Here is a 15023-nt window from a genome sequence, read left to right on the forward strand (position 1 = left end):
GTAACTAGATACACTGAAGTATGAGCTCCTCTGCCGCACTTCTTTTGCTGTGTGACAACTAATTCTTAAATAAAGTTTTGAGTACACTCAGAGAACAGTGGGGAAAGAAAAACAAAAAGCGCCCTGCAAGCATTAGCTATGTTTAGGTCTTCATTAAAAAACACATTTCATAAGCTGATTTGAACTGATTGTATACCAGCAATATCTTGCAATACAAAAGAGAAGAGAAGAAAGGTATCAAATGCTACATGAATTGTCCTTACAAAGAAAAAAGCAAAGGGCATACAGATTAGTTTTTGAAGAGCTGCGTATTTCATTTGCCACACCCTTTCTTGCCTCTATTCTTCAGCTCAGAGAATCATTGGTGTTTTTATATTTTGATGTTAGATTTACAACTAACCACAAGAATCACAAAACTCCTTTTCCCTTGCCGCATGAATTAGAACTGGAAGCAACTCCTTCGGAGACACAAGCTGTCCTGCTTGTTTTCAGCATAGTCAACTCACAAAATATTCAAAAAGTAAACAAAACCTGCAGCTTTCTGCAACAAATGATCAAAACATGTTTTAAAAAGATGAAAACTTCAGCAATACGCGAACAGTTCCTTCAGAAGATTTCAAAGAAGGTGAACGAGGATAAAATGAGTGAGTTGATAAGGCTGACCAAGAGTAAACTGGGTAAGCATGAAAAGAGAACATGTTCCACACTGTATTTCTGGTCTGCTTAGCATTTGCCATACGCTGTCTCCAAAGACCATTTTAATTCTTATTTCAGTCATTCTAAAAATCCTCTCAGAAAAGGTAGCAGAGCGACACAATATAATCAACTATAATACAATAATCATGGTTTGGATTTCTGTCAAGTTTCTAACAATGAAAATGAGCATTTATCAGGAATTTGCCTCAAACAAATAATTTGCTCTCATTTCCGCAACAAGACAGATATGATTCTTTTTCATTCAGCTCTTTGTTAACTCTGATTAATTACTTCACTTCCAAATTTCATTATCAACAGATTCATTTTTTTCTAGGTAGCAACAACTGATATGCTGCATCTCCAAGTCTCCTATTAGAAAGCTGAATATCTGCCCATTCCTTACATTCTACTGACCTCTAGAGACTGTATGTAATATATGTATGGTATGGATAGATTATTTTTGTGCATGTACACATAGCAGAGCAATGTCACAGTAGACGATCTTCCAAGAAATCTATATGTAGTATTTGATATTTAAGTTCTTACTCTAATCACAAATGGTTCATAGAAATATTTTTCTTTTGTTTTCTGCAAATGAAGAATCTCTTGTTATTTTATTTTTTATTTTCCTGTGTCCTTCCTATCCCAACACACCACAGCCTTTGTTCTCCAGTATGTACAGCTAAGCTACTTGTAGTTAAGCTACAAGTGTGAATACCGAGACAATCCAGGTTTCGTTCAAGAATGAATAACTGCCAGGAGATGGAGCACCACAAATTTGTAAGTTCCTCGTTTTTGGAAAACAGTCATTACTACATGTATGGAGAGAAGACAGATCCATCAACTCAGTATCAACAATCCTCCTTCCAACACATTCCAAATGGTAACATCTTGCAGCAGTTCCCTTGCCTCCATTTTGCTGCCAAAGAAAAAAGAAAACTGTACACAAGCCTATGTTTGCTTTGACATTTAGATGAAAGAGAAAGGGCTGCCGGAGTTTAATTTGTCAAATAACACCTATTCAAAATAGACATTAATTCAACAATAAAAAGAAACGAGGGGAACAGAAAATACGGTTGCCCCATAATGATGTTAGCATAGCCACCTCTTGGTAACACTGCGTGGCCAAGTATAAGAAAACCATTACCACCAATATACACAAAATCAACGTATGTAATACAAACGGCATTTTCCATCTGAAAATAGTATGTAGTAAGTTTTAGATCAAAGTGACTCTAAAATATACATATTTTTTTCTATTACCAACACTGTTTTATAGAGGAGGACCATCCTTCTCTTTTTCCTTTCTCTTATCTTTTTTTTTGGGGGGGGGGGGGAGGACAACTGGTGGGGGGGAGGGAAGGTGAGGGTGGTAAAGATCTTGGTAAAGATTTTTAGTTTTTTTAATGCATGTTTTGCACTGTTATAATCATATTGCAAATCATAAGATACAAAATGTACAAAATGTATTAGGTTTGGAATCAGCTAAGAGCTATGGGTTGAATTTTCTTCAATCTATATGAGCTATAGATAGCAACTGAGTTCTGCACCTTTCAGAAACTGCATGCACAATGGCAGTAAGTACTGCATTAACTAAATGGATCTTACAAAATACAATGGAAAGAGGAGCTACATCCACTCCTTTAAGTTACCCAAAAGTTACCGCAGAGTGAGAAAAATACACAAAATTGTGTCTTTTCCTTTAAAATTAGTAAGAAACTATCATACTGACTGAGCAAATTATACAGATGCATTTGAATGAAATTTCCAAATAACTAATTCAATTTTCATTATCTGTAGTACCTGTTCTTATGCATGCAATAGCATTATTTTTCAGTAACTTACTGCTAACACAGACATCCATCTATCCTGTACTCCAATGATGTGAGACTAGGTATGTATTTTTTAATTTGAAATGGACTTAAATTAAAATACATAGATCCAGACTGTACCTTTGTTTATACATTCACATGTGCACCCAAGACCACATTGCAACTACTGAGAAATGTAGCACCAGACTCAACTGGGCCCAGAATTATTTACCCTGTTCAGCTATTCTGAGCTTTTCAAAGTGTCTACATAAGCAGAATACCACTATGAGAGTAGGCTTGATTTTCTCTTCATGACTTTGAGAACCGAGAAATACCAAGATAAAAGTTTATTCCTTAGGGCTATATTGTGTCATAAGCCTTTAAACTGAATTTGCCAATGTTTTCAACAGGGAATTCTCTTTGGAAACTGATGACATGTTACAATCTTTTAAGCTGAATTACATACAATTTCACTGAACTGACAAGTCTGAAAGTAAACCAAAGTAGGGAAGGTAAAAACATACTTCTGGTAGCACTCTCTCACTGTTAACAGTCAGGCTTGTTTTTGTGAATGACACCGAACAGTAAAAAAAAGCATATGTAGAAGTGCTGATGAAATTGTGCCCATGACCAGCTGAGATGCACAAGACTCAATATCAATTATTTAACTGACTCTAAAGCCCTACGAACTCCTAAGTCTTAGCAAAAAAAATGTACAGGACAATTCAGTAAATATATGTAGTAGTACTGTTTCCAAAATCATACTTACGAAATCCAATAAGATTTCATTTCTTCAACATGTACAGCACGCTGACAATTCTCTAAAGATTAAGCAATTGCCTTCGTATGTACATAGCTGTTGTGCATGCCCTAACTCAGCACCAACGACAAATTAAACAAAATGTTAATGAATAGAAAAAAAACCTCATCAACTTAAAGCTTGTCAGATTAGAGAAAATTTGGCATGAGCCACTGGGAGAAAACATAACAAAACAAAATTGCAAATAAAACACTAGACCCAAGCTATAATAAATTATGTACAACATACATCACAGGGAAAGTGACTGTAGAGATCAGTGGCACATTTATTTGTCTGTATTTTTTCCCATTTACAAGCAGAAGCTGAAATTTCCTTACACAATAAATAAAATGAATTAAGCTATGCTCCCACACATTTAAACTCCAGTGTATCTCTATAAGGTTAAGTGTAAAAACTAAGATCTTATCTCTACGTGGTCTGCAACTAATTTTGTTCTTCCTTGTTTAACTTCAGTACAAATGGATACACAAGATAGCTAAATGCAGAGATCACCCTTTGGTTATGACTACCCCAAGTTTTGCATGTTCATGCTACTTTACTTGAAAAGTTAGCATCGTTAACAAAAACAAGCCAAAACAAACACAAGAACAATATAACACACATTACCTTTTTGAATTTCAACTCAGTCAGGATTCATGACCATCTCCACAAATAAATATTCCTGCAGACAGATGTCAGTGGTTGCCTGAAATTGCATCAGTTAGCACCTGCATACTACAGTTCTTCACTCCTTTGGGAGGATTTTATCGTTTAATCTGGTTAATTAACAACAGAGTCCTTTCAGCACAGGACATCACAGTCTTCTGTCCTCGCACTTGCCATTAGTTACTCCACTTCCATTTATTAATACCAGTCCCATCAGAGAATTTCTCTCAACATCTAATCACACAGCAAAAAGATGTAAACAATATTGTTCTTAGTTAAAAAAGAGAATACACTAATTCAATATTTTCTTCTTTTAAAAACTGCATTATGTGTGGTAAGCCCTTATTATTGAAAAGAAAGCAACTTCAATGCACTGGAATTCCACCACATTTGCGACTGCATACTTTTGTTACTCAATTTATAATTTAATATATGTTACTTGCAAACCTTGAAAGAAGTAACACTTTTGGGAATAGTGAGAAAATACACATACAAAACAATGGCAACACTAGTGATAAAATGTTAAAAGCGGTGAGTAAGAACTCCAAACCTTAAAAAAACAAAACAAAACAGGAGAGGGGCAGACAGTTGCGATGGGTCTCGTCAAATTTCAGTACGTGCCCTTCTTCAGAATGAGCAGAACTGAAGAAGACGGTGCAAAAATTTACTGGTCTCATATTATTAAACAATCAACAGCCTGCATAAACATTTACCTTGAGATTTTTCTTAGGCTTTTGTAACCTCACTGCATTTCTTTTCCTCCATCAAATAATCTTTACTTTGCTCTCCAGCAACATCTACTGGAACATCAGTAAAGTGCTGCTATTTATATTAATCACTCATTAAAAATCTAGTTGAGCAGAGTAAGCAAATGCCAGAATGAGTGATAAATGATCTGCAATTCAGATCCTGCATTCTGGGCTCAATCAGAACAAGTTAGCTTGCTTTCAACCTTCTAGTTGTCTGCCATTTCATAAGGCAACATTTTTTTTAATGACAAACTCATGTTGAAAGTTATCTACCATTTACACATAGATTCACTTCAGTACAGTCACGAGAAAACACTTAAAATAGCACATTTATCCAGGGCTTCCATTTTTTGTTGGGCAAGTTACTGAATTTCATTTTGGTCCAACACGCGGTTCAACAGACCTGAAGCACGAAAGGAGCTGGGATGGACAGAAAGAACAAATTTGTGACGAGGAAAAAGAAGTGTAATGGCCAAGCCAGATAACTCAGCAACACTAGAGTTACAAAATTAAAATATCCTCTATAAATCTGTGAAACATTCACAGGTTTTTTTTTCGTCTAACTATAGGTGTTCCAAAAAAATCAGCGCCTTCTTATAAGGATGAATATACATGAGTAATTGACACTGAAGGTAAAAGTAGCAGCACAAAGTCCCTGCACACTGATGGGAGACTAGGCTTCCCCAGGGACTTGATCCCATTCAGCTATGTGGTGCCTTGTCACTGCCTATCTTGTAAAACCAGCTACTGTGAACGTACACAGAAAGCAGTGCCAGTGATTTTTACAAGGTACATGGCATTATGTATTCATGTATCTCAATGTAGGATTCAGTCATAAGGCTAAACTTGCACAAAGACAAAAGTACTCAACAAAATGTATTAATTTCCATCTGCACTGTGCTCACTTGTACGCCTGTAACACTAAAATCTACCTATTAAACAATGTTTGCCCTATGACAGCTTATAATTCCTAGTTAGCTCTGTGTGGCTCTGCTTTTAGAGACAGTTAATTAGTACTGCACTTTTACAAGTTACTCTGATCACCGCAATATTGTTTGCCTTGCTTTAAATTCCTAATAAAGGTCCAGCTATCCTTGAATGCTCACTCACTTTCCACTACGACAATGAAATTCAGAACACCCTGCTCACTGTTCCCTCTATTCAATCTCAGTTTCCCCACAACAACTGTAAAATATAAATAAAGGGAGAAAAAACAAAACACCAAAAGCCAGTGAAGACCCAAAACAGAAGTCCCAGTAGCTAAGGATTTAACTTGTGAGTAAAAAGCACTTATCATCATTTTTAAAATGACAGTGTTTTGCTGCTTTTGGAAACCCTACCATAGCCTGAATGTATTTTTTACAGAGAATAAAAGAGCACGCTTCCCAAAACCACAAACACTCTTACGCTATATAATTTTATGTTACTACAAGACCCAAGTTCAGAGGCTTTGCCTGATAAATTAGCTCCTCTCAATAACCGTTAAACAGAAAGCCCTTCATTGTAATCCAAGTGCACTTGTGGACAGCACTTTCAGAGTTAACTCCGTCTGACAACTGACAGAAATCCATTATTCTAATTTGGTGATTGCTTTACTAAACACAGATGCAGTTTATGACTTTTAGTCACGTATTTCATTCAGGATGGTACTTAATCTCAATTTAAAAAACATAAACACAAAATAGATTTTACAGTATGTCTAAAAGGTTACAGCTATTCGTCTGAAGAAATGCCAGGCAAACAAATCGTATTCGCCAGGACCTGAACTCAATGCTAGGTTTTACCTCAGCAAATAAATAGTAAATAAGTGCAATTAATTTTTAGTTCAGCTGTTGCAATCAAATTGCAGAATGGCAAGCTCCTAGAAGGCTGTAAGACTCAGAAGCTTTTCTCATACCGACTCAAGCACTGAATTTAACCTTAAGGAAAGTCCAGCTTTCACAAAAGCTGGTTCTGTTTTATTTTGCTACACAGAGAAACACAGAAAAAAAATCATTCAGTGTGAATTCAGCTTCCTTACAAAGCCATTTCTAATTCATTTCGCAGCACATACTTTAAATCTTAAACAAAAGGAATCTGATACAACACCAATGCTGCCTCTTGCTGCAGTTGCTTTCCCCAGTTACCAAATGCTGAAAATCTACCGCTCTGACCAAGCCGCTCCATAAAACACCGGATTCGGGCACTTCTTACCTGCCTCAGTTGAAGGCTTCCTTCCCTTGCTAGCAGTATGAAGCATCCTCTAGCCTTCCCAATCCTCGCCACCAGCCTCAAATTGCACAGCTAAGTCCCTTTTTTTGCAAGAAAACGCGTACAGAAAGTGATTAGTTTTTGTTGTCCCTTTTAAGTCCCTCCTGCGGGAAAGAGCAGGGGAGCGATGTGACGCCACCTTTTAATCTTTTGCAAGAGTGAAAAGGCAGAAAAGGAGTGCTCGATCAAACTGAGCTTCACACATGACTAAAACTCGCCTGAGAGGCTGCAAGCTCTGGCTAAAGCACCACTAGGCGTAAGTGTAAGAACAGAGAAGAGGGGAGAGTCAATGAAATGTGACAACGTATGTGCATCAAAGACAGGAAAAGAGGGAGAGAACAATAAGAGAGAGATCGAGGCAGCAACAAGAGAAAGAGAAAGAAAGAGAATGTGAGGGAGAATAAGCATGAAGAAAAGATAGAGAGTTTTGAGGCAAAGAATTCACAGAATAAAGCCAAAGTGTCTGGCAGCTTCTGTTTTTATCTCAGCGAGCACGACATACTGCCTCTCCCATTTAGTAACACATTCTTGTCTCTTCCAGGTTTGAAAACTGAGATAATCACAATGTGTGCCTGCATTTGCCTCACTGGCACATTTGTGAGCTGTATACCTGAGATTCTGCTCAACCATCTTCTAGAGCTGCATATAATGTGCAATTAAGTTCACATATCCATTAGGACAGACAACTCCCCTCTGCAACCCCGCCCCCAAAGAACCAGAAGCCACTAATTTCTCCATCAATTTACAATCTAGCTTAACTGGCAGATGGAATTCTACTTATAACTACTAACAAACTGCCTCTAATAAACAAATGACTGAACAAATGTTTAATGTTGTTAAGTGAGTTTTCATAGCAACAAAATGTATTAGCATTGATAAATCTGTTTCAGAAAAGAGATATTATAGACATTTCCTTCTATTTATCTTGTTATTTCTAAGTAAAGTTGCACCAAGTATTGGGAGGAGAAGAAAATGTGACCTGGAACCAACATTTTAAAGGAATCAGTCAAGATGCAATCAGGTTTTGAATTTTAATAAAGAGATTACAAACTATGAACTCAAAGTAGAATTTAAAATTTAACTATGAGCTCCTAGAAAAAGGTGCACACACCAAGTTGTCATACAAGTAGAGATGTTGCAAGATTGGAGAATTAAATGCATTTAGTTTTGTCTGCATCTCTTTAAGGTACAGGCGAATAGGCTGACAACCGATCAGGTGGCCAAAAAGCACAATCCTTGTCTACTGAACCAATGCAAGTTCAGTCTGACTTGGTTATTACATGGAGATGTAAGGTTAAGGGGGCAACAGCAAACTAAACAAACTCAAAAAACAAAATATATTTTCCCTTTGCTGCAGCATCCTATTTGAGCCTCCCTTTGGATCCTAGAATCTGAACTCCATTAACAAAAAGGAAGGACTAAGTCAGCGGTATAAGATTCTGGAAATCTGGATTCATAACTCATCCACATAGCACACCTCTCTTAGCTTGGACAAGAGCTGTGTCCTAAAGCACTTAGTTGGAAAAAAAATTAACAGCTCTACACAACTCACTATCTGTGCATAAATCTAAGGATTTCCAGGTTCCACATAGGAGGTTATGAAGATGAATTCACAACTGACCATCAAGGAATCAACAACCAATTTCAGCACTGAGGACTTCAAACACCGTTACTGCACTGTAAGTCTTAAAAGAATTAACATTTTCCTAAGAACGTTAGTATCTCCTCAAATCTTTCGATGGAACTTTGGGCAGGCAGAATCCAGCTTTCAAATCTGTAATGCTGAAGCTTGAGAACTGCCCCAAACCTCACACTTCTGCATTTTTGATCGTGTTTCACTGGCAGCTGGCAATACCTTTACATAAATACAGGTCCAATAAAATCAGATTCTCACTGATCTTCTTGAGTAACCACCGCCACATAAGCCTGGGTGATTTTTTTGCCATGAAAAAGAGATAACCCCATTTATTTTTATATACACAAAGGTCTGGGCTTTTACCCATCTCTCCTGTGTGTAACAATACAGCTTCAGCCTGATGCAGCAAAAAGCATTTGTGGGATAATTTATATCAAGTGTTTCCTCCTGTTCTGCTGCTGTAAGGGATCCAACCAAAGGTCCCACGTTCCTATAAGAAGCTCACACATTCTGTATGTGTGCACAAACATAAGCCTGTGGTTACTCATCTTAAAATTACTAATAACAGTGAAACGTAAAGGTTCTCTGCCTCTTTTCAACCCCACATCTTTCCTTTTTTTTTTTCTTTTTTTTTTTCTTTTTTTTTTTTTTTTTCCATTTATATTCTCTTCATCTTATTGGTAAACAGCACTCATCATGGAAGTTTTAATAAGCACGTCCTATGTGTCTCATAAGGTAGCAGGTTATACTCATGACAAGATTTAAAAACAAAAGCACACGTGAAGGCTTCTGTATATCTTCATACTCACAGGCTTATCTCCAGACTCACAATGCAATCAACCCTTAATGCTTACACCCAAGGCCAGCAAAAATCATGCTTTCTTCCTTTTCAAAAAAAGACACAACATTGCAAGGCTAAAACTAAGCATAAGCTTATGCACTATACCAAATAAATTCTTTTCTACAAGAACTGACCTTGTGTTTGAACTAAAAATGCTTCAATGCTGAACTGCTTAAATCCTGACAGCTCCACTGAGGATAACCAGTTACTCTCCTGCAAACTGGCAACACTTCCATAAGACAGGCCAGGTCTCTGGCTTACATGAATCCAAAAATTGTATCTTAACAATCAAACAAGATTAACAATCTTAACAAATCTTAGCAATTAAATATGCTTCACCTTGAGCTTCCTCAAGCAGTACTGCAGTAGCGAACAGGAACCACACCACTGAAAGTTACTAAATAACTCCACAAGGAAACACAAAGATGATGTCATTTTGTACAGAGATACAACTGATTGCCAGCCCCCTTTTATATACACACCACTGCAGGGAAAACAACTAATCATTTTTCAACAACTAATTTGAGTTTTCTTCCATCTGCATCTGACAAAGTCCACTTTAGTTGAATCACAAAACACCCTTACATCCTCCTCCATTCTACTGTAAGTCTGGATCATTCCTCGCTTTGGTTTAGGTCCAGGATTTCAGAAGCCTGCAGACAAAATTGTACTCTACGTCCCTTCCTTAAAACTTGCATGGAAATAAAACAGTGAATAAATAGCATACCTGATGACACTGGTTGCACTGGCTAAATGATGCAGTCCCTTCCGTTGCATTATCCAACACTGAACATCATGACAACAAACTACACGGAAATACTGTGGCAAAGGAACACAAAAGTAATTCAGTTACCTGACACCTATTAGAGGGACTGCTGGCCCCAAATGTTCACCCCCTGCATATCCTTGGGAGTTAAATAAAAGCCTCTGGTTATGCAAAATAGTTAATGACTGCTTCCCCTTTCCAATAACCTTCTGTACTTATGTCTAACAAAGATTTTTTCTTTGCCAGTTTTCTATTTGGAAGGCATCAACGTAGAACAATATATATTTTTTTTTTTTCTGTTGATTTCATTTCTTCTGCTTCTGACCTGACAAAAAGACTGTCTGAAAGCATCTATTCCTTTTTCCAGCTATACCTGTTGGTTTAATAAACATACCATCTTTTTTCCAATCCTTGTTTCAGTAACAACTTTGGATCATCCTCTTATGCCACAATCATTACTGAAGCAGAATGGTCCTGGGGCACCTCTTCCCTTCCCAGTGACCATTTCTCACACTGTGACTGTTCAGTCAAAGGACGAACAATGGCGCAACACAAGGGCTAAAACAGCAGCACAGCACGTAACACCTTAAGTCTTATATTGCATTTACTCTGCTTCTCTGTATTTCATTTATGACAAGAGATAAAAAAAATTAGCATGGTAAAAAGAGTGCAATGATCAGACAGTTTTACTGGTGAAAGGTAGAAGTTAAAGAGCTTGTACAAGCATGAGCTACATGTAAACTCCTGGCTCCGTGAAGGCAAATGCGATGCGATCTATAAAACCACCTAATTACTGAGCCCATCTACGAACACGTGATAGCCCTGTTATAAATTACAATTCTCTGCGACCTCCACTAGGTTCAAAGATGACAACCTTACTCTCTAGATGCATGCCTGGACAAACTTATATATGACTACTGGCAATATGCTACAGAAGACATAGCCAAGTGCCATGCAAAGAAGCAAAGACAAAAGAGATGTAAAAGTTTCATCAGCAGAAGCAGCTTATAATTTGACTCTGATTCATATGCTTGCCTTAACTGCTACAGAAAATACTATTCGATTCTTATTATTGTCAACTGATAAAGTGATTACTAAATAAATAAAAACAAATTAGGTATCAGCTTTCTTTACATCACAGAAGAAGCGTTTATATATTACGAGATCTGCCATATCATGAAAGAAAATCAATACCTTTGTAATTTTGACTCGGTTGAAGAACTAGGAGGAAATAATCAGTACATTTCTGGTTATTTGGGAAATTCAATTCTGAAGGAGTTGTAATACTTGATTATTATATTAAAAAAAAATAATAATACAAAAATATAGATTAAAATGGCATTCCAAAATTCAGACTTCTGTGGCACCACCTCACAGTGCTGTCTGCTGGGCACGTTTCTATTCACATTTTTTTCTTCAATTAGTTTTGTTTATAGCAACATAAACTAAGGTCCTTTAAGATGTCATCAGTACTTCAGACAATTCCTAAAGTATCTCTGACAGAACATAAACACTTTTAAAAATAACAGTAAACTGATTACCTTTGTCTAGGCCTAAATGGAAGCTGGTTCATGAGCCTCACTCACCTTGAGAGGCAGGGAGGATAGGAGCTGACTCACAGGCACAAGGTTTGGCTGTAACACAGGCTGAGAGCTCCTGCAGAGCATGCAGAGGCAGGCTACTCGTGAGGACAGAGGCCAGCTTCCAGGAGGGAGCAATGTAGTTCATAATGATTTTCTTCACTACTAGACACACTTTAAGTTCTCCATGTGAAGTGAAGAACTACGTTGAGTCAACAAAGTACACAGCAACACAGACCATACAATTTATTTTAAAGTACTGAGCAGCACACTTAACTGAAAAAAAAAAAGGTTTTACTGCCCGGTCCTCTCAATTAATATGCAACATTCATGCCTTAAGCATTCCCTTGTGAATTCTGTACTTCTGTGAGCCACAGCTTTGAAGATGTGTTGGTTTCCTATGCACTAATTTGACCTATATTCAGACTGACTCCAACTCTGAGACTATTTCTGATATGAAGTCAATTCCAGATGCACATTGCTTTGCTACCCCTATGATATGGATACCAAAAAACAGAAGGATGTCATCAAATTACAAGGCTACTGCTGTCATTCCCTAATAACTGGCGCTGATCAAAAATGGTTTTTTTGTACACTGATCTTGGCACACGTGCATTTCCTTGATAACGTGAAAGCTCAGAACCAAATCCAGAAACCTTTGCAAATTATTTCCTGTTATGCCTAGGTACAAAGGCCTACTGACTTCCCTGAAGCCGAGCTTGACATGTGCTGTGGGCCTGCCAAAGATGCCTCAGACTCTCAAATGGTGAAAATTTCCTAAGAACATAAAATTAGTCTGCCAGAAACAATCAGAAATGTACAAGAGGAAAAGTTACTAAAAGTTCAGAAATGAAAAGAGAAAAAGGAGATTCTATCTCTAACATAGCAAACTGCAGAAGCAGTAAATAAGGACAAAGGCTTTAGTTTTTAATGCTTGATCCTATTTACTTCTGCCCTGATCTGCATTTTTCACACCCAACCTCCAGCTTTTACATTTACAAGAGAAAGATGTGGTACAGTTAGGTCTTATCCTGCTGCCTGACAATACATTAAATTCCCAAAAGTGTTTCATGCAATGCTCAGGTGGAATAGCCATACCCTATAACTTTCCCTCATCTCTAAGAGACTTCGAGGCAGTTCTGAAAACATGAGTTTCTGCACTCATCATGAACAACCAATTTTACAACACCACCAATCATCACAGTCACGATGGTGTAAAAAAAAATGCACCCACTGCTAGATTAGCAATGCCATAACACAGGTTATGTAAACAACAGCACAATTCCTTCTCGCTGGCCGAATATTTGTAGAGTCCTAATTATGAGTCAAACTTTTTTTTTCCAGTTTCATGCTGTATCTACACTATGACTAAAGTAAATGACTGAACAGTATTAAAAAAAGGGTAGCTTCAAGAAAGTCTGGCTGACAATCCATCTGTTGTGGTTCAAAACAAAGAATAAAATTCCACTGAGGAAGGTTGACATGATGTACAAAAGCACCCTTAAAGCACATTTCCTGTCATGCCATCAGCTCTCATCAGACAGAGGGTATTTGTTTTGATTAACCTTTGGTATGAAACAAAACACCTGTTCTTGTCTTTTATCTCTGTCACATCCGAAAAAGGAATGCACAGAGAAGGAAGAGAGTAAAATAAGAAATTTGGAAAATGTGAAGTACTGATTAGAATTCTGAGAAGAGCAAAAACATGACATGCGTGACTTCAGAGAACTTTAAGAAAGCATTTTAGGAAAGTCATTAAAAAGTGACAAATGTTCAGTAAAGTACATAAAATATAACATTTCTATTAAAAACAAAGATACTAAGAACGATGAAAACAAGAAAAATAATTGGTTTTAAGACAATCAGATTGCATTATAAACAGCATTCTCTTAAAAATATCTATAACAAGCCACTTGCCATATTTAAAAATAAAATGTTATGATAACACTCAACATTTTCTCCCTAAATCTTTTCCACTCTGGAATACACAGATTTTGGATCCATGGAAACTTGACTGCAAATGTGTCATCTTTTCAACTCAGCTGACTAAGAGCTCCGGAGAACTATCTGGCTGTATGTGGGATGGTCTTCAACTTTGTGAATTCAGAAACAACAGAGAACAGCTTTCCAGTAAAGTTACTGACAGAGAGAGTTTCTGTAACAATCACAGAAACAATTCAAAACTCATCAGATGACTCTTTCTTACCATGAGCTGATGCTCACTTGTGAAATCTGGATTAAAACAGCCCAATTTCTGATGTTGAATATCTAAGAAACCTCCAGAAGCTGCCAGAGACATGCTATTCAAACCAATGGAGTCACCCCACCATCCTGGAAAGTACTCATCTTAATGGGCAAGACCAAAGCATGACATGTAAAGGGCCTGATCACGGGAGGGAAAAAACACAGACTATCTTACAAACGCTCCAATTGTTCACTAGCCTCCACTTCCTCCTTCCCCAAACCTCCTGATGCCTTTCCAGAGCTTTTTAAAGTACACTTCCCCCTTCTGTGAGTCAGTATTCCTATCTACGAACAGCATACAGAGATAAGAGCTAGTCTGTAGAAGAACTACTGCTGAAGATACCAGAGAGGGTTATCATGACATTAAAAATCCTTAGATTTTTAGCTTTTTTTTTTTTTCCTTCTCCCTAAATGCTCCATTAAATCTGTGCTTATTGACCTCAATGGGAAAACGCTCGTATCTCCAGCGCAATTTTACATAACCTTAATGCACGTTTATGCTACATCTGCTGATTAAAATTTCCAAATATCTATAAGATAAAGTAATAATCTGCCGCCGGGACTTTTTGTAGGAAAAATAACAGGAGCGCAGCGGCGCCGTATGCAATCACAAAGGATGCTTCAAACATCCTGCCGCCCTCTGTGCCGTACGGAGCGGCAGAACAGAACCGCGGAACCTCGCGCGCTGCAGCCCGCTGACCACCGCGTCCATCACGCAGGCACACACCGTGCCGTCGCACCCCGAGCTTCGTTTGGTCGCTCGCTCTTTTAACTCGGCTTTAAAGGCAGAAAGCACCACGCAGCCCAGCCCGCCTGACCGCCGCCCCGCCTCAGCCCCCGCCCGCCCGGGGGCCGCCCCGCGTTCCGCCGACCCCCTCCTCACAGCCCGACCCGCCGTCGAATCCCCGCCCCGGCAGCACCGCCGCCATCGCCGAGCCGGGCGGGGCACCGCGGAACGAACGGGCAGCCACGGCAGATAGCGAAC

General features: G+C 38.2%; 1 protein-coding gene across 9 annotated transcripts in view; it reads right to left on the minus strand.

The window, feature by feature from the left end:
• Positions 1–15023, minus strand: part of TENM2 (teneurin transmembrane protein 2) — a 1003091-nt gene that overhangs the window by 324235 nt on the left and 663833 nt on the right. For 2 of the 9 annotated variants that reach the window (XM_048960711.1, XM_048960712.1), the window contains exon 1: positions 6915–7476. The exons of the other annotated variants lie outside the window; for them this stretch is intronic. In XM_048960711.1, coding sequence (XP_048816668.1) covers positions 6915–6960 — 46 coding nt within the window. In that variant the 5' untranslated portion in view covers positions 6961–7476. Of the gene's footprint in view, positions 1–6914; positions 7477–15023 lie in introns of those variants that run through there. 9 annotated transcript variants of the gene reach the window in all.

This window comes from Lagopus muta, chromosome 14, assembly GCF_023343835.1.
Source record: "Lagopus muta isolate bLagMut1 chromosome 14, bLagMut1 primary, whole genome shotgun sequence".
In the NCBI taxonomy this organism is placed as follows: Eukaryota; Metazoa; Chordata; class Aves; order Galliformes; family Phasianidae; genus Lagopus; species Lagopus muta.